This window comes from Camelus bactrianus, chromosome 9 (genome assembly GCF_048773025.1).
Source record: "Camelus bactrianus isolate YW-2024 breed Bactrian camel chromosome 9, ASM4877302v1, whole genome shotgun sequence".
NCBI classification, from domain to species: domain Eukaryota; kingdom Metazoa; phylum Chordata; class Mammalia; order Artiodactyla; family Camelidae; genus Camelus; species Camelus bactrianus.
In genome coordinates this window covers 57,370,838-57,396,753 of record NC_133547.1, presented here as the reverse complement: position 1 = coordinate 57,396,753, position 25,916 = coordinate 57,370,838, and the positions used below count along the sequence as shown (strand labels likewise).

Below are 25,916 nucleotides of genomic sequence, written 5' to 3'. Positions count from 1 at the left end.
CCCCCCCCCACTTCAATTCCGAAGATTTCTTGACAGTCAGATCACAGGCTGGAGAACCAACGGGTAAGATGTCAGGGGTCTGTGAACTTGGTTCCTCTTGCCGAGGCCCTACCAACATGTGGAGATGAGCTGGATCCCAGCACAAGCAGCCCGAACAGGAAAGGTGTGGACCGTTTCCTGCTGCAGCCCTCCAGGGAGGGGCATTGCCAAGGATACGAGACACTGGTCCCCTCAGCTCTCCCTGGGGCTTCCTTTTGGGGGAAGAGGAGGAGGAATGAGCAGGGAGAAAAGCCGTGGCCAGCCAGGCGGACATAGGCCTCCAGTCACAAGCCCCAGGGACCACCAGCCCCAGGTCCCCCTGACCCAGCAGAGGCTCTGGCAGTCACCGCTAGGGGTCCTGGAGGCCTTTTTCTGCGAGCCCTTGGCAGCAAACTGTTGCCGTGGGGCAGGGGCGGGGGGGGGGGGGGGGGTCATGGTCACAGGCCCAGAATTGCGCTCAAGGGGAGGCCTGCTGCTCTCATTCTTCCACTTCTCTACACTGCGCACTTTCAGTGCCCCACATCAGCCTCCCACAGGCAAAGGGGGACCCACAATGCCCGCAGTCATCTGCTGTGAGAAGGCAGGTTTGTGTGCCGAGAGGGGCTTCAGTCTGAATCTTTCAGTATTCCCTCCACTGATGAGCCAGTGAGGACTGAAAGCCACACCATAACTAGAATTTTGATTGGGCAGGGGCTGTGGCCTGGCACCCCCGGTCTCCTGAGATGGGCAGAGGTTGGCAGACACAGGGGAGGCTGGCTTTCCCATAAGGCCTGGTGGCACAGGAAGGAGTCCACGAAGGGGAGCCAGCTGGGAACCACCTTCCCCTGTACAGGGCTGGCAGCTCTTGCAGAGCCAAGTGATAGGCCGAGTGGCCTGTAGAGCTGAGCACACACCTGCCCCAGTCCATCTCTTCTTGAACTCAGGAAGCGATCAATCATCGCACCTAGAAAGGCCTAAGTCCAGCAACCCAACAGAAGCCCTATAAGGAAGCCACTCACACCAGGGCCACTGTCAGAATCCTCTGGAACTTTAAAAAATCTGGCTGCTTGGGCTTCACCCTAGACCTCCTAAATTGTTTCCTCAGGTGGGGCTGCATGGCCTGAGCGCCAGTGTTCTGCACAAGCCCTCCAGTAATTCTGATGCACATCTCCGGTTGAGAACTTCAGGTGTGGACCAGCCTAAGATCCTATTGGGAGACTATGGGCCATGCCCCTAGCTCTCAGTCCTGATGCCCTCTCTCCTCAAGGTGGTGGCAAGGCCAGGGCCCTCTGTTTTCACCCCCCACCCCATTCATGGCATCTTCAGAAGTCAAAAATTTTCCCAAGATGTCTGTTCATTTTTCTTCCTCCGGAGATAGCCAAAGCTGGATCAGCTGAATTTCCGTGACACCTTCAGTTTGCAAGGCCCACTGATGGGGCGGGGATTTCTGTTGGCTAGAGATGCTGAAGGCAGGAAGCCCACCTAACGCTCACCCCACACCAGAACTGTGCTAGGATCATCATATGTGCCTGGTCTTAGTTCATCTCCACAAAAGCCGTTGAAGGGTACATTCTGCTGTGTCCCCATTTCACTAAAGCAGAAATAGACTCGGAGAAGTGAAGTAACTTGGTCAAGATCTCAGCTTGATGGTCCATAAATCTATGAAGCCTTATTTACCATGTACACCACCCACTCCTCCTGCCCATCAAGGCCAGCCAGGTCCCCGTCTGTATCATTACAGCATCCTGTGCCCTTGCCACACTCTGTAAGGACAGAGGCCATGCCCAGCACATAGTAGGTGCTCAGAAACATTACATGAGCAAGTGAACAAATAGGAGGTGAGGCAGATGGTGAGCTGACCCCCCTGCGACCTGCCCTGCCCTCCTGCCTCCTTTGCTGGGGCCTGGCCCTGGCTCCTCAGGCTGGAGCTGAGTATGGCTTCCACGTAGGCTGGGATTAAGCAGAGACCTGGAGGTGGGCAGGAGACCAGGAAGCCCTGCACTGCTCTCCTGGTTGCCATGGACCTGTACCCCAGAGATGGCCCCTCGGCTCATCGCCTGGTAACCGAGCTATAACGGTGTGCACACTGCTCCCGAGCTGCCCCTGTTCCCTGCCTAGCTCATGGGGAGAATTTATCACCCCTGCTGGTCAGGGGCCTCTGTGATGCAAGTGGGTGATGGCTATCTTCGGCAGGAAGCCTTGAGGGGATGGAGAGAAAAGGGTCTAGGGGCCAGGGAACTGGTCTTCAGTTGTCTCACCCCAGGCTAGCCTTTCCCTCCTCTAACCTCAAAGGGATGGCAGCTGGAAGGTTTTAAGCTGCCAGAACCCACACTGTGCTGTCACTGTTAGTGAAGTTTAATAAGTATTAGGTGCTGGCCTTTGGCAAGTATGGCACAGAACTGGACACTTAGGGAAGGACTTCAAAAAAGTCCTAAAAGTAAAAGAGAAGAAGAAAGAAAGAAAAGAAAGCAGTCCTAATTCTTAAGGGCCTGTGTTCAAAGTAAGGCAACAAACCAAGTTATAATCCCCCCTCCTTTTTTTTTAAGGTTCTTTTTGCTTTAGTAAGACATGCAAGGTTTTAATCAGGGTGGTTTTCTCAGTGGTAAAATAGGCCTAAGCCTAAGCAGTTCTTCTCCTCCACCCCCAAATCTAAGTGTTCTTTTTGCCAATGCTTTCTCTGCTTGTTGCAGGTGGTGGGGTGGCAGGGTTGTGGGGCCCGTCCCGCAGGAGTTGCTGGGCATGGCCTGTTCTGACCCCGTTGTAGCTGAAGGCTTTTCTAGGAAAATCACTTCTTGCCAGGCTGCACTAGCCTGGGGCCTGGTTGCTGCCTTCTGCGGCTCAGGTTTAGGGCATGCCTTCCTGGGGATGGCAGCCTGGCTTCCTAGGGTCCACCAGCTGCAGGAGCCATCCTTTCGGTGTCAGGGATTCAACAGGCCTGACCTGCTGCACTATGTCCCCTGTAAAGGAGCGGGACAGGCTTCTGTATGCAAGGCTTCCTGTGGATGCCCAGCCTCGGTGTCTTTTCAGTTACTCTCAGCTCCACTTCCTAAGAATAAGGAGTAGCCCAACCTGACCCGGATCTCAGGCACAGCCCTATGACCCCACTGTTCTGGGCAGAGGCATCAGATAGCTCTTGGTAGTGGCCCACAGACCTCAGCCTCCAGGGCCTTCGGCCTGAATTCACCTCTTCTGCCTGCCTTAGTGTGTTCCTTGGAAACATTCTTGTGGCTTCCTCCTCACGGGGACTGGAGAGGGCCCATCTTGGGGATTTACTTCCCTCCCCATGGGATTGGAAGGCCGAGCCAGTTGACATCTGGGGCCTAATCAGCTGACTGGTGGCCTAGCCAAACTTTTGACAAAGTTTCTTAGAGATATGTGGGTAGAGAAACAGGAGGCCTCTCTATCCAGCCCCTTGGCAAAAGCTATCGAGAACTATCCATCTTCCATTTCCTGCCTGGCCCTGCAGGTCAGCAAGTATTTATTCAACATCTGCTGAGTCCCTCACCTTGGGACTTCATGTTCAGGAGAGAACAGGCCTCCCAGCCTAGGGACTTGGTCTTGCAAAGCGCTGGGTTTCCAGCCATTTCCAAGGTGGTGAAAGAGCAAGCAGGAACACCCTGGAGAGAGAGGAGGGCGCCTCCCACCATGAGGGGTTTTCCAGGGCTAGTCTGTGGACAAGATGTTGGGACAGGGAGTGTCTGGATGGACCAATGAAGGGAAGGAGGGAGACAGCTGCCATCTGGGAGACTGTCCTTGCCTACTGGAATGCAGGGGGAGACAGCCTGCTATGGCCCATCCAAACGATGACTCTCCTCCCACACTTCTCAGGAGTCCTCTGGCTTCCTCACTTTGCTCCCCAAACTGTGTAGGGTTTGATGCCCCTTCCCCCTCATCCCTGCAGCCTTCCCCTCAGAGTTGCTTTGTCAGATGTTTTCCTCACCCAGTTGCCACCAATCCTTTCACTCTATCGATGGCCAGCTCACTCTAGGACCAAGGCCCAGCTGATGTGCCTTCCCTGCCCCCAGCCCATTGCCATGGTAACAGCAGGCACTCCTGCTCCTGCAGAATATTGCTCTCTTGTAACCTTCTTCCCTCCCTCTCTTTCTCCCTTCTTTCTCTCACACAAAAAGAAAGCACAAGTGTTTTATATTCATTCTGCGAAAAGCTGTGTAGTGCATACTAATTGGTGTGGCTTCCTCCTGCTTTCTTTGAGCCTTCCCTGTCCTCAAAGCCAGCACTACAGGCCAGTGCAGTCATGGGCCCAGCCAGCCTGCTCCCTGGAAGGGGGACGAGCTCTGTGTTTCTGGAGGCTAAGCGGTGCATCTATAGCTTGTGGCCTTTGTCCAGGCCATGAGCATAAGCAAGGCTTCTGAGATCACCATGTCCTCATCCCAGAGCTTCCTGCCCACAGGCCAGGGGTCTCCAGGGGAGTGAAGCACCAAAACCCCAGCCTAGCACAGAGACTCACAGCCAGGTCCAGCTGGAGGGCAACCCCTTTGTGATTTCTGTTGCTCTGTCCCAGGCCCCTGTTGACATTGCCCCCCACCCCTAGGGCGTCTCCTCACCCCCCCAAGCAGAGTCCTGGCCTAGGCCTGGGTCAGGACTGTGGTTCCATATTCTCATGTCCAGCACCTGGAATGACTGGGGTTTGCTGGTCATTTGGGAGAGAGCCAGCGGCCAGACTTGATGGGCACGGGAGCCTCAGAGCCTCGGAGTGGCTCCCCCTCAACTCCCCACTCCCCTCTTCAAGATGTTCCTTGGCCTGCATTTTGGCAGCCCCTTCAAGCTTCTTGCCGCTAGAGGCTGAACAAGAAGGTGCTATTCTCCACCTCCCACTTAAAGGGGACTCCCTCCCACTTTATGGGGCGGGAAGTGTGTGTATGTGTACAAGTGCTTACACGCACTGCTGCCTGTTAGCTTTAGCCCCCAGGGACCAGAGACAAATCTGATAAGTAAGCACCAGAGGAGAGGCTAGGATTATTGAAGGAACCGGTAGACAACATTTCCGGCTTTAATTGTGCAACTGAAGTATAATTTGCGTTCATTTGCCATTTGGTGTTAAACTTTCTAAAATAAGAGAATTCAAAATGTAAAATATGCAGCTTTGCTGCCTATGCTCCCCAGTGGGGCAGTAGGAGGTTCAGAGATGGGTGATGCAGATTCTCTTTGGTAGAAAAATGAAATCTGAAGCCATCTGTGTGTGTTCCACTGTCCCTGCCCAGTCCCTAATCCACTGACTAAGCTTGGCTGTGGTTCCAAAAATCTCAGAAGTGGTACGTAGGTATCTCCTATAATCTTCACAACAACCTTGCAAGGGCAAATCTCCATTGGCACATAGGAGGAAACTGAGGCTCCTTGTCACCTGCAAAATCAAGTACAGAGCTATCTCTTTGTCTGGGTCACCGTTTTTGATGACCTGCCCATGCATATGGTTTCCATCTGATCTTTGGCCGTGCCCCCGCACCAGCCCCATGCCTTATTCTGGAGGTAGGCCAAAGCTTAGGTTCCTGGATGTGCCACGTGGTCTGGCCCTATGTCCATGAAAAGCTCATGCTAGTTAAGAAAGTGCATTACATGCCTTCCTCTACACCCTACCCCCAACAGTTCCCTAGCAAACTGGGGCTCAGATACTTCTAAAGTCTTCCAGCCCCGCTCCAGCTGCACACACGCTGCCTTATCAGTGCTTGTGAACCACCTGTCCCCTGAAGGGCAGGACCTGTCCGGTTCAGCCTTGCATCTCCTCCAACCTGCATAGGCCCGGCCCACAGTGGGCGCTCAGTAGATGCTGCAGGGAGGGGATTGGATGGTGAAGGTAACTGGTCCAGGGTCAGGTGGCTGAATGGCAGGGTCAGGATTAGAAGTCAGGACTGTCTGACCATAAAGCCCCTGTCACCTTGAACAGGTGATTGTGTGTGAGACCACAGACCAGTGAGGTCATTAGTTCTGGCTGGGTGCAAGGACAGCTGCCTCCTCTGGCCTCCCTTTCCCTTATATTATAGCCTGGTCCTGGGGCTACTCAGAGGGTGGGGACATCTCACGGGCAAGGCCTCTCAGGTGTGGTGATTGTTCCCAAGCATCTTTCCTGACAGAGAAGCAAGCACCACTGGAAACCTGGTATGGGTCATTGTGGGTTGTTGTGGCCCTTGTTGGGTCAGCATCTGGCCAAGTGCTGTCCTGGCCCCAGCTGCCTCGTCTTCTCACTGGCAGCATTTGACCATCAGAATTTGCTGCCTACATGTGCAGTCAGACCTGAGAGGAGTAGCCTGAGGCTTAGAGGCGCAGTCAGCATGAGGGATGCAGTGGGGCCGGCACATGCCACAAGATGTAAAGAGACACAGGTTGCCCCGCCCCCAGCCCCAATCAGCTCCCCTGTGAGTCCCAGCCAGATGTGAGATCGCAGGAAGTTGGTGAGGCCCTACTTCCTCAGCCATGGGAAGAGCAAGAGCAAACCAGTCTACGAGTGCCCCTAGATAGGGAATCAGGATCGGGTTTTGACATGATTCTTTTTTTTTAAGATGCAATTCATATCCCATAAAATTCATCCTTTTAAAGTAGAAACCCCCAAGAAGAAACCTCTGTGCCCATTAGCAGTCACTCCCTGTGTCTCACTCCCCCCCTGTGTCTCACTCCCCTTAACCCCTGGCAACCACAACCTACTTTCTGTCTCTATGGATTTGCCTATTCCGAACATTTCACATAAGTGTATGTGGCCTTGAGCACCTGGTTTCTTTCACTTAGCAAATGTTTTCAGGGTTCATCCATGTTGTAGAAGGTATCAGAACCTTGTTCCTTTTTATTGCCAGATAATAGTCCATGGCATGGATAGGCCATGTTCTGTTTATGCATTGATCAGTTGATGTACATTTGGGCTTGTGATATTATGATATGTAATAAGAAATATATATTTGGTCTTCCTTCCCTGTTTTTGGCACAAAGGTCCTAAAACTCTTGGAATTTCCTAAGTGATAAGAGTGATAAACGTGTCTTTTGCTAGATTACTAAGGTGACTTTGGATCTCGCCTAAGGATGGAGGGTGATTGCTATTAGAATCAAACATATGATTAGAAGGTTGGAACTTGAAACCCCACCTCTGACCTCTAGACTAGAGGCTGAATCAGTCACCAAAGTCCAGTAATTTGATCAATCGTGTCTATGTAACGAAGCCTCCATAAAAACTCAAAAGGATAGGGTGTGGAGGGCTTCCCAGTTGTCAAACACGTGGAGGCTCGGAGAGAGTGGTGCACCCAGAGAGCATAGCGGCTCCGTGCCCATTTCCCCACCCTGTGCTTCTCTTGCATTTGGCCATTGCTGAGTTACATCCTTTCATGATGAACTTGTAATCCAGTTAAGTAAAATGTTTCCTGAGTTCTGAGCGGCTCCAGCAAATTATACCCAAGGAGGGAGTCCTGGGAACCTCTGATCTATAACCAGTCGGTCAGATGCAGTTGACAACCTGGACTTGCTATTGGCATCTGAAGAGAGCCTTCTTGGGGCAGTCTTACGATTGAGCCCTCAGCCTGTGGGATCTGACACTCTGTCCAGGTAGACAGTGTCAGAATTGAGTTGAATTGTGGGACACCTGACTTGTGTCAGAAAATTGCTTGGTGGTGTGGGAAAAAGATACACATCAGAATTGATATTGGACTCTTGGAGTTGTTTCTACTTTCTAGCTGTGATGAACAGCGATGGTGTGAGCATTTCTATGTAAGTTTTTGTGGGATGTATCTTCGGGCCCCTTGGGTCAAACACTAGAATCCTGTAACTCTGTTTAACTGTTGAGGCACAGCTGGCTTGCTGCTCACTAGGTAGATGTACCAGATGGAGGGGCTGCTTGGTCATGCAGCGCTGCACTATGGCTGCATTACTTCCATGGTCTGGGGCTGAAGCCCTTGGTTGCCATGGTTATTCTTGGCCTGGGTTCACGCACAGTCATCCATCCATTCATCTGATGCCTACTGGATGTCCACTGGGTGCTAGGGTACATCTGCTTGTGCTGGGACAGGCACAGCCCCTCTTCTGAACACAAAGATGAGTGGGGAGCAGAACAGGGTGGGCAGCCCTGCCTGTAGTGTGGTGAAGGGCCTGCTGGAGGAGCTGGGACAGGCTAGTTACTAAGTCTCTCACATACAGATGAACGCCCACAGTGTGCTGCTCCCCCCACACCCCCAGCCCCCGTGGGACACCACCCTGCTCCCTGTTGATGCCAGGTGAGGAGCAGGAGGCGATGGGTGCTATGCAGGGGAAGACAACTTATAAAGGTCCCGATTGTAGGGGCAGCCCTGGGGGCCTCTCACACCTGTGTATTCATGTCACAGAGACAGCTGAGAACTGAACAGCATGTCTGGAAGTTGGGAATCGCTCTATCCTAGAACCCAGGGTTACACCCTGAATGTGGAGGATGGCCTGGGTTCACCACTACCGAAGAATCTGTCCTGTGGTCTGATGGTGGGCTGGACTGTGACCAGCGCACCCAGCAGTGTGGCCTGGATGGCACTGTTGGGCACTCACCCAGGTTGCCATGGGACATGGCCAGTCGAGGTGCCCTGAAGCACACACCACACAGACTGCGCGCTGATGCCTGAGTCCCTCATCTTCTGGGGCCCAGAGAGGAGTGGTCATGGGAGAGCTGACTCCCAGTCTTTAGACTCTAGCTTGCTTCTTCCAGTTGCCCCTGTCTATTGCCTGTCTATATTCTCCTCAGTCCATATCCTTTGTAGAACTCTCTGAGCACTGCTAGAGCCAGAGTTTTGGCAGCTCTCACCAGCCTGTCGCTCTCTGCCAACCCCTCCCCATCCCCTGGAGGCAGCTGTCTGTCTCTGGCCACAGCTCAGTGTGCAGGTCCTTGTCCCTCATCCTCTTGCTTTTCTCCCCCAGGTTATCCTGAAGGATCTGGAGGTGTTGGCAGAAATTGCTTCCTCCCCCGCAGGCCAGACAGATGACCCAGGTCCCCTTGATGGCCCTGACCTCCGAGTCAACCACTCAGAGCTCCAGGTGCCACCCTCCAGCAGAGCTGGCCTGCTGAACACTCCCGGTGAGTCTTCCTCCAATGGTTGCAGCTTCAGGGACCCTGGGAATTGCAGTGCTCAGTCTCGTCCTGGACTGGACCAGCCTTTGGGCTGTCCCTCCCTGGAGCTCTGCCAGGGTGTGCGGGCCAGTGATCTGCCACGCTCTGGGAGGCAGACAGACAGAGCGTGGCCTCCTGCTGCCTCCTGGCTGTCACTGCAGCAGCCCTCCACCCCTGTAAGAGACCCTCACATCCTTTTCCCTTCGTCTCCCTGCACCTTTCACACTTTTGAGCCACTGGCTAAATATAAAACCATCTGAGTCAGCTGATTATCTTTTCCTGGGGTGGCATCTCCCTGGTCAGGAATCAAGGGGCTTCGGAGTCTTGAGTCTCGCAGGTGGAAGACTAAGCAGCCATTTCCTTCCTCACTGAGAAGCTGAAAATAGCAAACAAAGTGGCAGGCAGCCCAGGAAGGAGAGGGGATAATTCAAACAAGATGTTTCCGGGCAGTCCTTGGATGTGAAGGTAGCCATGGCACTCCTGGTGCTTACCCCTCAGGATCCTTCCAGGTAACAGGTGGCTTTTCTCCCTGGGGCAATGCGACTCCCAGGTCCTGCCTCCCAGGCAGATGCCACTTTGCTCCAACAACACAATACTGGAAAATGCCCAGGAACATAAGTTGGAAGGAAAGTACCCAGCGAATCTTGGGCGTTTGCCTGGGGTGTCTCTTTGTCCCCTGAGCAGCTCTTGACATCCAGATACAAGGTCCTAGACAGCTCCTCCTAAGATGCAGAAGCCAAGGGCCAAGAAGATTTGGGGCCTTTCAGTGGCAGCTTCCCTCCTGCAGCCCCACCTTGCTGGTCCCACAGAGTACTGGTACCCAGCCCTGAGGACACCTGCTCAGCAGAGGTGGAGGTGACTCCAGGGCTGCCAGGTCAGTCACAGAGAGCCATGCATTGAAGACGTCTTCTGGTGATACTTGAAGTCAAGCTCCACAGTGGGGTGTCACGTAGGACCCCAGGCTCAGGCCACCGCCACTGTGCATGCTCTGCTTGCAGCTGGTCCCAAGTTTCCAGCTGTTTCTGGCTGAAGCAAGGAAGGGGCAGGGGGCTCTAGGAATGCCCAGGTTGAGTATGGGGCCAGGCCTGAGGAAGGGGTGGGGGCCTCCATGAGAGGGTACAGGAGCCGCAACTGATAGAAGGCTTCCTGCCAACAGAGGGCAGCTCTCAGATCTCCCTTCCCAGGAAGCAGCTGTCAGGCATCTTTTCTCCTCCTCAGAAGGGGAGATGCTGAGGCAGTGCAGCCTCAGGTAGGGGACACCTTGCTCTCCCAGGACTCTCTGTGATCTGTAAGTGTCTTTTCTCTTCCTCCCGGGCACAGAGAAGTCAGTAATGGTGAAATACCTTCCTGGCTAGCCGAGGGGTGGGGCCAGAAAAACAGCTGTGAGCAACCCAGGTCTGCTACAGGGCCTGGCCCGAGGCATTCCGGAAGCACACCTTCCACTGTTTGGAAGCAAGGGCTGAGGGGGACTTGGATGGCAAAGAGCTCTGAACCCCAGCTCCTGGCCCTGCCAAGACAGGTGGGCCACTAAGGAAACTGAAGTCATGAAGACTTGCCCCAGCTCACAAAGCTGTCAGACTGGCTCACATCAGCTAGGGACTCACCCTGAATTCATAAAAAACAGCCAAGTGTGTCAGATGGGAAGAAATTCCATCCTGGAAAGAGCACCAAGGAAATGCCTGCAGCCAGTAATGCTTTCTTCTTCGAGGATAAACAGAGCTATGGGCCCTATGCTCTTAGCCGGAGACCCACGTGTGCCCTGCAAGGAGTGTGGGAACCACACGTGCATACTGTCCACAGCTGGCACCAGATCTTTCAGATGTGGTTTTATAAGGTCAAAGTCAAGCTCAAAGCAGTAATAAGAGAGCACGGGAAGCCAGAGCTATGCCATGTCCCCTCTCCCGCCTCAGCTGCCTTAGGGAGGGCCTGCACCAGGCACCAAGGATGGTAGGAGTGGCTGTGTGGGTCAGAAAGCATGTAGGTTAAAAAAAAAAAAAAAAGCATGTAGTAAGGGCACACTCATTCCTTTCTGGCTGCTCTTTCTCCCATTGCTTCTCAGGCATGTGAGGGATTCATTCTGTGTGTTTCCATCCAGCTGTGCCCATGAGCAGAGGCTGCGAGGCCAGACCCTCTTCCTGTTTGGATTCTGCTTTCCTCTGGTTGACCAGGGCACAGCTCTGAGACCTTGCAGACTGTAGTGCTGTGTCCCTTTATGATAGATCTCTCTGCCCCCATAAAGGGACTTTTCTGGAAAGCCGAGGAGGCAGAGAGTCTAGCAAAGATGAAACCAGTAGGAACTGTAGCAATTGTAGGAAGCCAAATGGCCCCACTTGTGTGTCGGGTCTGTAAACTCAAGATGGTGCAGGTTGAATGCAGCAGTAGAGAAGCCGGCCGATCACACACCTGGGCAGCTGCTGTGTTGGCCTAAATGCACCACAGCGGTGGTCTCCGGGGCCACAGGCTGAGTTGCCCACAGGGGACTTCGCTCTCTCTTGCCTGGCCTAGCATGAACATCTCTCCCTCCAGCATACAGCAGCACAGGCAGAGGTGATGGTCTTGTTTCTCCCACCCACCTCCCTTCATTCCTGACCTTGACAGAGCCCCAGGCTGGGGAGAGGGCCGCCTCTGAGGCAGTCAGGAGGGGAGCTGCCTGGGCGGACAGTGGTCTCTGCCAATAGAGGGACACCACCTTTCCCTGTCTTGTGTTTTGGTGAAATGATGTGAAAACAGCTGGTTGGGTCCCCTGTGACTTTGCAACTACTGTGCCTCTCTGCCTGCCTCCACACAGGAGGACATGAGAAGAGGGAATGGTGAGGTGCTGAGAACAGGCCTGCGGGGCCTGCCCTGAGCTGAGTGGAATGCTCGACAGAAGCAGGCTCTGGGCTCTGGGATGGGTCCGTCATTGGAGATGCGCCTGGACATCCTGCTGCAGGAGAGGGAGGAGCCTGGGCCTCTGATCTGGGACCAGAGATCACCCGAGGACTGATGTTTGCCCCCAAAACTCAGTCTTCCTGACCTTCTCTCCCGGCCACAGGGCCCCTTCTTGGGCTAAAACAGCTTGTGTGAGTGTGCCCTGCAGGACACTGGTTCAAGGTGAAATTTGACCCCCAGCTGTAAACACATGGGCAAAAATGAATGTTCTGATTTGGTTTTGTTCTTTATAGCTCAGCCTGGTGTAGCCAAATGCAGAAACAAGTTCTAGAAGAAATCCAGAAACCCATCCCTGAGCAATTTTCCCTATAATAACAGTACCTCTCGTACATTCAGCTCTTGTGTAGGACTGGACACGTGTTCTAAGCACATCCCACGTGTTGGCTACACTAAACCTCACCGTGAATCAGCCCCTTGACCCTCACGACCTCATCTCCAAGGAGAGCACTGCTGTCATTCCCACCTGGGCTGAGGGATCATGACAGACGGTGGTGCTGGCCCAGGAGCCTGGCCTGAGAACCTGCTTTCTCCACCTTCACACTCAGAGGATGGGAACACATGTGAACCCCACCCTTGTCCACCAGTTATGACAGGGCTGGTGGTCCAGCCTCCTTCTCTGGGTGCTGGGCCGTGGCCCTAGCCTGGCAGTTTTGGGGGTGTCCCACCTCTTCACAGTGACTTCAGGGACTGCATTCCAGCCTTAGGCCACCTCAGCATCTCACCTATTGCCCTTCTGCTTCCTCCCTCCCTGACCTGCCCACCTCTTCCTCCAGCCACACCAGACCATTTCCCACCCCTAGAAAGCCTTGCCTGCTGCCCTTTGAGCCTTCAAGGTCCTTCTTCCCACATACCCTTTACAGGCAGCGTAAAAGCGCGTGGGCACTGGGGTCCTAGAAGGATCTAGGTTCACAGCCCAGCTGTACCCAACCTTGGGCAAGTGTCCTTGGGCAAGTGTCCTGCCTCAGTGCCATGTCTTCTTCCCCTGTAAATTGGGTGATGGGTCCTTTGGGGACACTGTGAGCTCTTACATGGAAGGGGTTCAGATAAATGCCCCATACATGTGAAGTGCTGCCTTTGCCTTTGTCCTAATAAGGACAAGTCACATGTGCTCTGGGCCAGCTCAGATGGCCCCTCCCCTGTGTGGCTCTCTGCGATATCCCAGGCCAGACTCCTCTCTCCTGCCTCCATTCCTTCTGCCCACCACATGGCATGGGTGGTGGAGTTCACACATTTCCTTCCTGGCCATGACCTCTTAGACCCATGCTACTCAAAGTGCAGACTGTGGCAGCCTCGTTGTCACCTGGAGCTCATCAGAAATGTGGGTGCTCAGGCCTAGCCCAGACTCAGAGTCAATTTTATCGGAATCGCCAGGTAACTTGTATGCTCCTCACAGTTTCAGAAGCACCATCTCAATAACAGGGGCCTGTTGTACTCATCTCTGAATCCCCAGCATCAAGTGCCCAGTAAGGGTCAGACCCTGTCACCAGTCCCCAACGCCGGGTCTGAGGAGGCCCTATCACCAGATAGAGAGCCTGGCCCCCTCCTACCTAGGCCCATTTCCCTTGATCAGCCCAAGGCCCCACCCTGCTCTCTCTAAGACTGCCCTCGGCCCCAGACCCAGCTCCTGCAGGAGCAGGAGTGCTGTTGTGCAGCCCCTCTCCACTGCCCTGTAGTTGGCAGTTCCTCCCAGACCCTGCTGTGGCCTATAAGTTTATCTCTTGCTCTGAACCAGGCAGCTGGAAAGCCTCCTGGATTTGGGTGACTGCCCGGGGCAAAGGGCTCCCCAGCTTTGCCACAGAAAAGAAAGTGACTGCCTTTTGGATCAGGTCCCAAGGGTACCATTGTTGCAACATCTTAACCACCTTTTTTCCACACAGCGGTGAGGTTTGGGCCCTCTGATTCAGCAGACTCCACACCCCCTGAGACCTTGCTTCACAAGAGGCCAAGGCCGTCCTTTCTCCCAGCACCTTGATTTTGTGCAGAAGGTGCCCCTTCCCCCCAACTCCCCATCCTTATTGGTTCCATACGAGCCTCCCAGTCATGCAGCCCCCTCCTCAGAGCACTTCCTGTGCCAGGCACTGCGTTATGCTCCTTATCCCCCAGAGGTTCACAGACAGGAACTGGCCCAGAGAAGGTGTCTCTTCCTCAAGACTGCCCTGCCAGTCAGGGTAGATCTGGGTCCTCTGGCCCTTCCCCCACCTCCTTAGGGCAGCAGATCCAGATGCCCCCTTGAGAGGCTGGTCAGGCAGGCTCACAAGCCCCAACCCATGCAGGGAGATAGATGGGAGGGCTGGGAGTGGAGCAGGGATCCTGCTGGGCCTGGGCTGGGCTGCTAATGTTTTTGCATCTGGTTTTGTTGAACTGTAACTCGCGTTGTGTATTGAGGCCAGGGCTATTTTTATCCTGACATGTGAGGCTCCTTCACGTCATAGCCACAAAACTCAATCCAAAACATCCCCAGGAAGGTTGTTTGTGAGACGTTCTGCAGATTCTCATGTCGCCACATCAGGTTTCACTTAGTAACATCTGCAGGGCTGGCTCCCCAGCCGCCTACCCCACCAGCCTGGCTTTGTGTACTGGGTGCTCCCGACAGCATCTGTCTGCCCCTCGGCCAGCCGGCGGTCACGTGAACTTCCTGCCAGAACCCGCTTCTCTAAACCAGAAATGCGAGGCGAGTGGCATCTCAGCAAGATTGGGGAGTGGAAATCCCGCTCTCCTCAGCCCCTCAAAGAGCCCCTCCCTCCTGAGACCCATGGCCAGGTTGATCCCAGCCCTCTCCTCTCCTCCCCACCTCCTGGTCGCCCAGCCAGAACGGCTCGCCCACCATCTTTGATGGGCCTGGAAGACTGTGCTGTCAATAATGCCACCTGAATAAAAGCCTCTCAGCCCTGTCATCCCAGCAGATCCTCATAGCACATGTTGGAGGGTGGGCTTCTATCTGGCTCTGCCCCCTAACAATGGACGGGCAGCACCTAGCGCGGGGGGCCCACCTGGCGAGAGAGCTCAGCAGAGTTGGCTTTTATCAGAGCTACTGAGAAAGGGGGCCAATTCCCAGCCAAGCTTGTCAAATGTGCAGATGAGCAGGAGGCAGAGGTGGCCAGCAGAGGTGCTGTGAGCTTCCCACGGGGAGGAGCAGGCTGCGGTTGGGCAGAAATTAGTTCAGCTGAGAGAGGCCTGTCATTCCCTGTAGTAACACTCCTGGGGTGAGTTTGTTCTCTTTCCCCTTCCCTCCTCCAGCGCCTACAGCCCTGCCTGAGAACATCTCACAGGTTCTCCCTCAAGCCAGCTGGGCCTGAAGGGCTGGTTAGGCAAAACTGTGCCTGGTGAGGCCAGTGGGAAACTGAGGCTGGGAGGGACGGAGTCGGCCCTCATCCTGTCCACAGTGAGCACTGTGTTTCACCCCATACTTGCCCAGCCCACCCAGCCAGTGTTGCCACCCCTAACCCCACCATGAGAGGACGGCCCTGCCCAGACCTTTCTTCTCCATGCTGTGGGGCTGGGACCTCAGCGAGCTTCCCAAGGCCCCTCATCTTGTCTTGTAGAGGCTCCTCCTCAGGGGCAACAGCACTGACTAGGGTCCATTCCGGCCAGTGGGTGCCTAAAGGGCCAAAGGCCGCGGGCAGCTCCCATCAGCTGAGTCAGCCTCAAGAGGACAGCCAGCCCCCTCTCAGGTTGCATCTGGCCTCCTGCTCTTTGTAGTCTTTAAACTGAGCTGTGGCAGCTTTCTCAATAACTTGTCCAAAGTTGCACAGCTAGTAAGTGGTTGAGTGGAGATCTGCTCTAAACCCAGATGTGGTGGACTTCCCAGCCAAGCTCGAAAACACTGTATTTGATGCTTCCCACTGCCTCTGTAAGGACAAAACCACCCGGCACCTCTCCCCAGTGCCTACCCAAGACACCCAGCCCCTGAGGAATGGGGACCGTGGCCCCAGATGGGGAGGATTTCTTTATGGTCAGTCCCTGTTTTGGTCCCTTTGTCCTTTGGAATACTTTAGATCCTAAGCCTGGAAATGAGATGGGATAGGGGTGCACATACAGAAACAAGAGGGGGTCAGGGACATAAGGAGCCATCATGAACAAGCACCCAGGAGAAGGTGCAGGGAGCTGGACTCCAATCCACACACACCTCCAGTGTAGGGGATTGCAGCCTCTGCCCTCCAGCCAGGCCACCATGGGGACAGCAGAAATCATATTCTCAAGTGTGGGGACAGAGAGGAGGGGCTGCCTCCACAGCTGTATCTGCAGCCACCCCTGCAGAGATCAGCCCCAGCTGGGCCTGGGGTAACTTGATCCGTAAGAATGTGATACTTGATTCTGCAAACAGCCCCTCTGGGCCAGGGAGCAGAGACTGTTTGCCATTCCACAGTCACTCAGGACCTCCTGGGCCAGGCTTTTCCGGATGGGAACCCAGAACAACACACTGCAAACAACAAGAAGCTCAGTGAGGCCTGCCCTTGAACCAGGCATCTCACCCACGGCTCGCCCATGCACAGTTCACAGGAACTGTCAAGGAGGCTTAGGAGAGAGGACCATGATTTGAAGGTATGGCTCCTGGTAAGAAATCCTTATAGAGTAATTCACAGCTGGGAAAAAGAAAACAGAAAATACATTTTACATTCCCAGCCACTTCCCCGTAAGGACCACACGAGAACATAGGAAGTCTGATTTCAGCAAAATGACAGAACTGCTGGGAAAAAGTTTACTACTGTTTCCTGGCCACTGACAACTAATGAAGTCAGCCTGTAGGGGCTCCTCTGTACGGCTCACTTGTAGAACTCTGGATGGTTCCACACGTTCCTGTTTTGTGCTTTGGGCTGCTGCTTCTGGGAGCTGATATCCCCTCATACAGCCAAGCTTGATTCCCAGGGAACCCACACCCTGCCTGTTTCATGCCATCCTCTCCCTGGTCTGGGGAGGAAATCATGACTCCCACAGGGCTCCTGGGCCAGAGAGGGGTCAGCCCAGAAAGTGATGGCCCCAGAGGCCTCTGCCGGCCATTCTGCTTCCCCCAGTATCTTCCCTGCATTCCCAGAGAAGGTGCTTTCTCTTCAGCTCTTGACAGTATCATGGTCTCTGTCTCCTCAGTCTTGGCAGGACCTTGGCTTTCGTCTTTATGCCATCTTCTGCCCTCCTGCCTAGAAAGGTACCACCTCCTAACCTGCAAACCCCAAGCCCACCCTAACACCAGTGCCCCAGGGATGGGCATGAGCATGGTGGAGCTGCTGAGAATGTGGCCTCTGAAGACCAGATGCCTGAGTCGGAGGCTCTACCACTCACCAGCTCTGTGACTCTGGATAACCATCAGGCTAATTCACAGCTTCTCTATGTATATATTGAAAATAGTAATAGCATATTTTCAAGGATTGTTCTGAAGATTAAATTAGATACTGTGTTGAAGGGTTTAGACATGCATAGCACATAGTAAGTCCTTAGTAAGTGGTAGCTATCTGTTGGCTGTTAAGATACCACATTGGGGAGACGTTGGTCCAAAGGTACGAACTTTCAGGTAGAAGATGAAACAGTTTTGGGGCTGTAATGTACGGCTCGATGATTACAGTTAATGATACTATTTATTTACTTGAAAGTTGGTAAGAGAGTAGATCTTAAATGTTCTCACCACAAATAAATGGTAATTATATGAGTTGATGGAGATGTTAACTAACATTATGGTTATGATCATTTTGCAGTATATGCATTTCAAATCTACATGTTGCACACCTTAAACTTACAAATTGTTATGCATCAATTATATCAAATAAGCTGGAAAAAATATGAAAAATGAAGTATCTATAAAGTGAAAAAAAGATATGTTTTACTGGGACAACTGGCTATTCTTTCACATGCAAAAGAATTTGAACTCTTTCCTCAATATACAAAAATTAAAATGGATCAGAGACCTAAATGTAAGAGCTGGGGAAAAAAATTTCTTGGAAGAAAACAAATCAGTAAATCTGTATGACCTTGGATTAAATAATAATTTCTTAGATATCACACAAAAAGCACAAGCAACTAAAGAAAAAAATAGGAAAATTGGACTTTGTCAAAATTAAAAATTTGGGGCTTCAAAGGATACCATCAAAAAAATGAAAAGACAACCCACAAAACAGGGGAAAATATTTGGAAATCATATATCAATAAGAGGCTCACATTCAGTATATAGAGCGCTGTTACAACTCAACAATACAAAGACAAATAACCCAGTTTAAAAATGGGCGAAGAATTTGAATAGACGTTTCTGCCAAGAAGATATACAAATAGCCAATAAGCACATGACAAGATTTTTAGCATCACTAATCATTAGAGAAATGCAAATCAAACCCTCAATGAGATACTACTTCCCATCCCCCAAGAAGGCTATAATCAAAAAGATAGATAATAGCAAGTGTTGATCAGTATGCAGAGATAATTGGAACCCTCATACATGACTGGTAAGAATGTAAAATGGTACAACCACCGTGGAACACAGTCTGGCAGTTCCTCAGATGTTAAAAATAGTTATCATATAATCCAGCAATTCTGCTCCTGGGTATATAACCCAGAGAATGAAAACATGTTCTCACAAAAACATATGTATAAATGTTCATCGCAGCATTATTGTTAGTAGCCAAAAAGTGGAAACAACCAAATATCCACCAAGTGATGATAAAATACGGTATATCCATACAATGGAATATTATTCACCATAAAAATGAATACAGGACTGATACATACTGCAACATGGATGAACCTTGAAAATATGCTAAGTGAAAGAAGGAACATAGTGCATGATTCCATTTGTATGAAATGTCCAGAATAAGCAGATCTGTAGAGACAGCAGACGAATGGTTGCCGGAGGCTGGTGAAAGTGGGGAATGACAGCTAATGGGCACCGAGTTTCTTTCTGGGGTGATGAAAATGTTCTAGAAAGAGTGGTGACTGATGCACCACTTTGTGAATATACTGACAACCACTGAATTGTATACTTTAAAAGGGTGAACTTTATGGTATACAAATTACATCTCTATTAAGCTGTTATTTTTTTAAAAAAAATCAGATGCCCTCTTAATGCCTCAGGCAGATGGAGTGAAGATTGCTACCATCACTAACAGTTTTTCCCAGCAGTGCTGTTGAGGTCAGCGTGTGTTGGGAAGGGGAAGGGGAGGGTCCCCACGGGGCGTATGCTCATACTACACCAGGATCATCTAAGCATTCCATCAGCCCTGCCCTCGTCTCCTCTGGGCTGGGAGCCTTCAGAGGGCAGCATGGGCGAGGCTCGGGCTGGGACAGGGGGCTATATCTGGCTTTCAGTGTGTCTTCAGCTGGGACACATATCAGGAGACCTCAAATGTGCTTCTGGTTGTAAAGCCAGCTCGGGACTTTGAAAGTCTTCAGAGCACTACCCTAAACGAGAGTCTTTGCCTGAAAATGAGGAAGAATGTCTGATTTCCAAACATTGGGTGAAGATAAAACACCTGGTAACATTTGTCAGCGTGTGCCGTCTTTAACCTGGTGGCTGAGTGCATAATTGGCTTTTTCTTAAGCAGCAGTGGGAAAGGAGTGTGGCTTTTGCCTCCCAGGGTCTGTCGGCTTTATTGACCGTTGAGGATGTGTGCCTGCCTTACCTCTTTTTTCTCTTTGACTCGCCATTTGTTCTTAACCAGCCAAAACAAAGCCCAAATGTATTTTACTTATTTGGATAATGAGTAAAAGTTTGGTTTTTTTCAAAACTTTATAGCACCGAGCAGCAGGCCTCACACACAGGAGGTGTCCGCTAAGTGATGGGGGGTCAGCTGGAGGGGTGGACAGGGAAATGGTGCTGTTGCAGTAAGCGGGGTTGTGTTGGCTTGTGCAAACTTGTTTAATCCTGGGTTTTTTGCCATCAGTGTGGCCCTTGATTGAGAATGTTCCCTCATCATGTTCCACATAGACCCTCCCCTAGTTTCTGGCATTGACAGTTATTTATATCCTGTGAATACATAGCATAAACTCCTGCCCTGTCCCTTTCTTGTCAGGTACCAAAGGTTTGGAATGTTCTCCTTCCACTCCCACCATGAACTCCTACTTTTATAAGTTCATGATCAACCTTCTCAAGAGGTTCAGCAGTGAACGGAAGCTCCTGGAGGTCAGAGGCGCCTTCATCATCAGGTGAGCCTCCGCCTGCCCTCTCTTCTCCCATAGCCTCAGCTTTTCATTCTCACACCACACAAGATGTTGAAGCAACCATTTTCTCTTCTGCTCCTCTTGCCTCCTTTTCCTGACCTTTGAGCCTTAAATGAAGGAGTTTCCCCCTTCACACTGGGTTGCTGGTGCCAGTGACATGGGGCAAGTCAATGTCACCATTTTTCAAACAAATGAATTAGTTTTTCACTTGTTGAGACAGTTTTCCTTGAGGTTAAATATGCTTTTATTAAACATCCCTGAGGGTACCTTCAGGGAGGAAAGGAGGTGAGCCAGATAGAGTGTAAACGGGGCTGTGCTGGGTTTGACCACGGCTGGTGGCCGCAGTGGCTCTGGTGGAACCAGGTTCTTATGCTGTGTGAGCCCAGCCCTGGACAGTCCCAGGGCACCAGCCCTAGTTGCTGGAGGCCTCCAGAACTGTCACCCCCAGCAGCATGGCCAGGTCTGTCCCGTTGCCTCTTGCTTGGCTCCAAGGAGCAGAGTCCCCAGAAGAGTGACCTTCAGGCCATCGGAATCTAGATGGGGCACATATTTCTCCAGGCTTCCCAAAAAAGCGGGGAAGAGGAGTTTCCCAGAATCATCTGAGTGGCCCTAGATACTCTACAGCAGTGGTTCTTGGCCCTGGCTGTGTGGTGGGTCACCAAGGAGGCCTGAAAAAAGATGATGGCTAGGCACCCCCCTTGACCAGTAAGATCAGGGCTCCTGAGGCCATCTGGGGATCGGGGAGTTGAAGAAGGATTCCGGTAGAGGGTCCAGCCTTCACAGGGCTTCAAGGCAGGAAGGAGCTTGGATGGTTCACTTTGCGGTAAACCAGAAGGCAACAGGGAGAGGGGTCAGCCTTGTGGACCATACTAAGGATTGGGGCCCTTACCCAGAGATCACTGAAAGCCATGAGCGGGGAGTGGCGTGACCAGATACCTGTTTTTATTTAAAGATGACTATGCTGCTGGGAGAGAATGGGTGGATGTGTGGGAGACCAGCTGGGAGTCTGTTGTCCAAGGTGGCAGCTTGGTAGGGGGATGGGAAGAAGCAGCGGGATTCAGGAATTAGTAAGAAGTGTGGTGGATTAGTGATTGATGGCCTGAGGGAGTGCGGGGAGAGGGGGTTGGGAGTGACAGCCAGGACTCCGGTGTCAGCAGCAGTGGGGAGGTGAAGGAGGGGGAGTCACTGGGCCCTAGCTCCAGGTGGAAGGTGGCATTGAGGCCGCCCCAGGGATCGGGCCAAAAGATTGAGTCTCCAGAGCGGACAGGCCTGCCTGGCCAGAAAGGCAATTAGCAAGACCACGAAGTCCCTGCCCATTGGGAGGAAGGGACTTCTGATGGTCTAGACCACCAAAAGGTGTCTTGGGGTGGTAGAAGGGTGTCACTGCCCCTCTGCTTTTCTGAGCTCTGAGAAAGCAGGGTTTCTCAGCCCCAGCATGGTTAGCATTTGGGGCTGGATACTTTGCGGCAGGGAGTGTCCTGTGAGCTATAGGATGTTGAGTAGTATCCTTGGCCTCAACCCGCTAGATGCCAGTAGCACCCCACCCACCCAGTTGGGACAAACAAAAATGTCTCCAGACAATGCCAGAGGTGCCCTGGGGAGCGCAGTTGTCCTGGGTGACAACCACAGTTACAGAGGGACAAGAATGGAGTCATATCCTCCCTGGCCAGAAGAGGAAGATTTCCACGGTTTTTCTCCACATCAAATTGGACACTCGGGGATTGAGGTAGAGCTTAGATGTGGTGCAAGAGACTCCCCTTGGATCAGGAAAATGATGGTCTCTTCCCAAACAAGTGACAGTTAGCTTTGTGTGGTTTTCCAAACTGCAGAGGTGTCAGCTCTTTTGATGAGTCTTCCTTGCCTGGAAGACTTTTCAGAGAAGCAGTGGAGAGAGAGGACTTTGAAAAAGAGACTTGTATCTAGTTTCCTCTCTGGAGAACTGGGCTGTAATGGGTTTTTTCCATCCTTTGTCAGCCTCGCATGCCCCCCAGGGGCTTGGAGAGCAGGAGCTCAGGGAGTCAGCAGCATCCCCAGACAGCAGCTAGTAGAAGTGCAGACAGCGTGGGCGTGCGCGCATGGGTACTCTCCCAACCCGCTAGCGCCGAGGCTCTGAGAGGCTAGTGACCTTGTCACTGCCACGTTCCCATTTACAGCCTCCAAGACAGTGAGTGAGGCTTTGCTTACTTTGCTGTGTCTCCAGGCATCCTGGGCTGATGGAATCCTAATTTTGCAGGAGGGAAATGAGAGGAAGCCACATGCCTGCCTGGCTTGGTTGGATCTCGGCTGCAGACCCGGCATTCTGCTCATTCTGCAGCCGCCACTCTGTCCCTTCTGTGAGAGTGCCAGGCCAGAGGCCTTGAGGGGCTCTGCACAGCCGGTGAGCCAGGACCACTTGGGCCCTAGCTTCTCCCTCCTCATCCTCCTGGGGCTCAGTACATCCAGCATGGCACCACTCACTGTTCAGGGCTCACACCCCTCATGGACCACACTGGGGCCTCAGAGGGCATCACTCCTGTCCTCCAGGACGTACCTCACTCCCAGCCCGCACAGCCACAGAGATCTCCTAGGCCTGGGCACAGAGAACCCAGGAGCCTTGTGGATGGGCCCCTCACATATGTTGTTCCTCCTGGTCCTTCATTGCATTTGTCCAGCCCACTGTCCCCCCTGAAGCAGCACCAGCACCAGCACCTGTCATTTTGTTCTACAGCTTCCTGTGGGCCTGCTGCCTGCTAAGCCAGCGTACCGGCCACCCAATCTGGGTTCTCAGGGTGTACACAGCACAGAATCAGATGTGGAGGAGGCCTTGAAGACTTGTGCCTTCCTCCTTCCCGTGGTCAGACAGGGGCCAAGGCCCTTTAGCAGAGGTTCACTGGGGCCCAGCACTCGGAGTGTCAGCCTGCCTGCCTGCCTCTCATTTCATTTCTTTATTTTCTGCTGATAGCTTTAAAGAGGATCGTGATAATGGTGCTTGCAGGCTGCTGAGATGCAGCCACAGGCCTGATAAGAAACACAGTAAATGATTCTTAACCCCCGCCTTCAGTTAAGCCAACTATAAGTTGTTCCTCTCAACCCTTAAGATTGGGCATTGAGAAAAGAAAAAGAAAGAGATTCTTCCAGCAAACAGGTGAAAAGCCGTTATTTCTGCAGTGCTTAGCTCAGAGTCCAGGATCAGCTCCTGTCTATAGAAGGACAAAGCCATCCGGAGTTCTTGAGGACAGACATCTGGTGGGGGGTCTTGACCTTGAGGAAAATGCATGACTTTCCTCAGGCCTCAGAGCATTTCCTCTCTCCGACTCAGCTTTTCCGGGCTGCACCTCCATGGGGATTGGGAGTGGAGCCCCAAACTCCAGCAGTATTAGCCATCCTCTCTGTGTCCAAATGGCCTTGTTATCTTGTGGACTTAACAGTTCAGAGGCATGTTGAGTTTGGAGATGCCAATGAGTCAGACTGTGACACACTCCAGGACCCGGCCCTTCTCCAGGCTGCAGGGACTGAGGCCAGGCCCACATACAGAGGGAAAATGGGAACATGGGGTGGGAGTGCTGAGTGTGGGCTGGGACGGGGCACCCCAGCCCTGCCCACACCCACGCCTCTCCCCAGGGCTCCACAGGAGGGGTTGTGGTGCCACAGGCACTGGTGAGCCAAATTGATAGGGGAGCTTCTCCAGCCAAACAGCCTTGGGTTTGAACCCCAGTTCCTCTGGTTTTTCATGGTGTGACCTGGTTTTAAGCCTGTTTTACTTTGACTGTGAGACGAAGATAATCGTGCCTTCCTTGTCATTTTGCAGGGAGAGTTATGTAAGCCTGTGCATGGTACAGCTCTCAGCACAGCTTGGTAGACCTCACAGTGTGGCCCCAGCCTCCCACAGTGGTCTGTGGGGAGGGGAAACCAGACCTGGGACAGGGTGAAATAATTGAACCTTCTGTGCAGAGAGCTGGCTTTGGTGCTCCAGGCCTGCTGCCCCAGCACCCAGAGCACCCACCAGCCGCCCAGCCCCAGCCCATTAAAACAACTCTGCCCCAAGTGGGTGTTCGTATACACTTCCCTCCTCCGGCCTCTTCCCACCCTCCCCGGCAGTGCAGGCAGAACAAGCACAGGGCTTGTTTTCCCACGAACCGTTCCACTGTACTCAGGAGAAAAGGAGAGGAGGGAGAAAACGCAGCCTCTTTGATAAACTGTGATATGAACTCCAGCGTAGTCCAACAGCTGTGATCTTTACAAGGCCTGCTTCTGTGCTGGGAAGGGAGCGAAGCTGAGGATGCTCGTTCTGCCGGCCAACACGGCCCTCTGGCCAGCCATCCTTTGGCTTAATCAACTGAGCCTTTCCCCTCCCCTTCTTCCCTGCTGCCTTGCAAAGAGGACTTGCCAGAGAATGCTTTCTTTTCAACGAGTGACTGTGCTGTGAACTCGAGGGCTCCAGCCCCAACCAGTGCAGTCCTTCGTGGCTGGTGTCCCGAGCACCCTCCCCAGAGAAAGGGAGCCCCTAAGATGGAAGGGCGCCAAGTGGAAGAGGGGGGAGCCATCATGAGGCTTTTTTCATGAGACCCCTGATCCCAAGAGGCCCCATGATAAGGCTTCTAGTTTACTCTGGTCCTCCTCTCGCCTCTGACACAGACCAGCCTGGCAGCCTCTCCAGTTCAGCTAAGGCTCAGAGTCCCTAAGATGCACCCCTGCTAATCTTGCCCGCCCCTTCCCAGTGCCCCGGGTTTGCATCAGAGCCCTGTGTTGGAGGGCAAGTGGAGTGGGGAATTGTTTGGCCCCTGAGGTGGGTGGTGGGGCAGGGGAGCCCAGGCCTAGGAAGCCACTGGAAACTGGACTTGTTTTTAATTGCTGAGCGGGAGGGGCAGGGCATTGATGGCTCAAGAGAAGAAGCTCTCTTTCATGCCGTAATTGGGAAATTCCACTTTGCTGTCCTTATATGTTCCTCCGGCCATGGTGGCTGGGGCAGCCCACACTGTGGATCCCTCCCAACCCCAGCTCCCCTCCTCTATCTCTGTATCCTCTGGTCTCTGCAGTTCATTTGGTGCCAGGTGCACCCCCTTTTCCCTGTATCTTCCTATGTTCCTCCTTACCTGCCAGGGGCATTGACCCGGCCCCTAAAAGCCCATTGTGCTGATGCTAATGAAAAATGAATCTGTAAAGTGGCAAGACCCAGATTCCCCATTCACATGGCATTTTAGAAAAGCAGCTTTGCCTCTGGCCCCCAGCCTGCAGGAGAGAGCGTCTGAGAGGCCCCACTTGTCTCTCTTCCTCTTGCCCCTTTAATGGATTGTGTTCGTTTGCTCAGAATAAAACCAAATTGCTGTGACAAACACACACCAACCTAAGTCTTTCTGCTAAAAGAGACCCTGATCCATCTCCCCAGAATGCAGATGGATTTGGATCTTTTATTAGTTGTAGCCATGTTGATTGGGTCCTCAGCTGAAGGGAAGGAGACAAGACATTGAACAGGGCTAGAGGATCTCTTCAAGGAATTTCTTACATCCCTCTCAGAGGAAGCTTCTCTTCTGTTGGCTTTGGGTCAGTCTGCCCAGCTCCTTGTGTGAATCTTCTGTGGGCCAGGGCCAGGGTGCTTCCGTTGAGATGCAGGACAGCAAAGGGAGTGCATGGCAGAAGCCGCTTTGCACAACCAGCTCTTGGCTCTGCTCTCCTAACTCAGAAATGGCAGAGAGGCATGATCTTAGATGCCAGAGAAGGTTGCCTGTGAGAAAGCCCTGCCCTCCAAGGTAAAAAGATGTCCTTGGGAGGGGCAAAGTTCAGACAG

At 52.7% G+C, this 25,916-nt stretch overlaps 1 protein-coding gene across 2 annotated transcripts in view; it reads left to right on the top strand.

Moving 5' to 3' along the window:
• The window catches only part of VAC14 (VAC14 component of PIKFYVE complex), a 94,191-nt gene that overhangs the window by 36,672 nt on the left and 31,603 nt on the right, over window positions 1–25,916 (top strand). For both annotated transcript variants that reach the window (XM_045521400.2, XM_074370449.1), the window contains exons 13-14: window positions 8,893–9,049; window positions 20,005–20,137. In XM_045521400.2, the coding sequence (XP_045377356.2) occupies window positions 8,893–9,049; window positions 20,005–20,137 (290 nt within the window). The remainder of the gene's footprint in view (window positions 1–8,892; window positions 9,050–20,004; window positions 20,138–25,916) is intronic.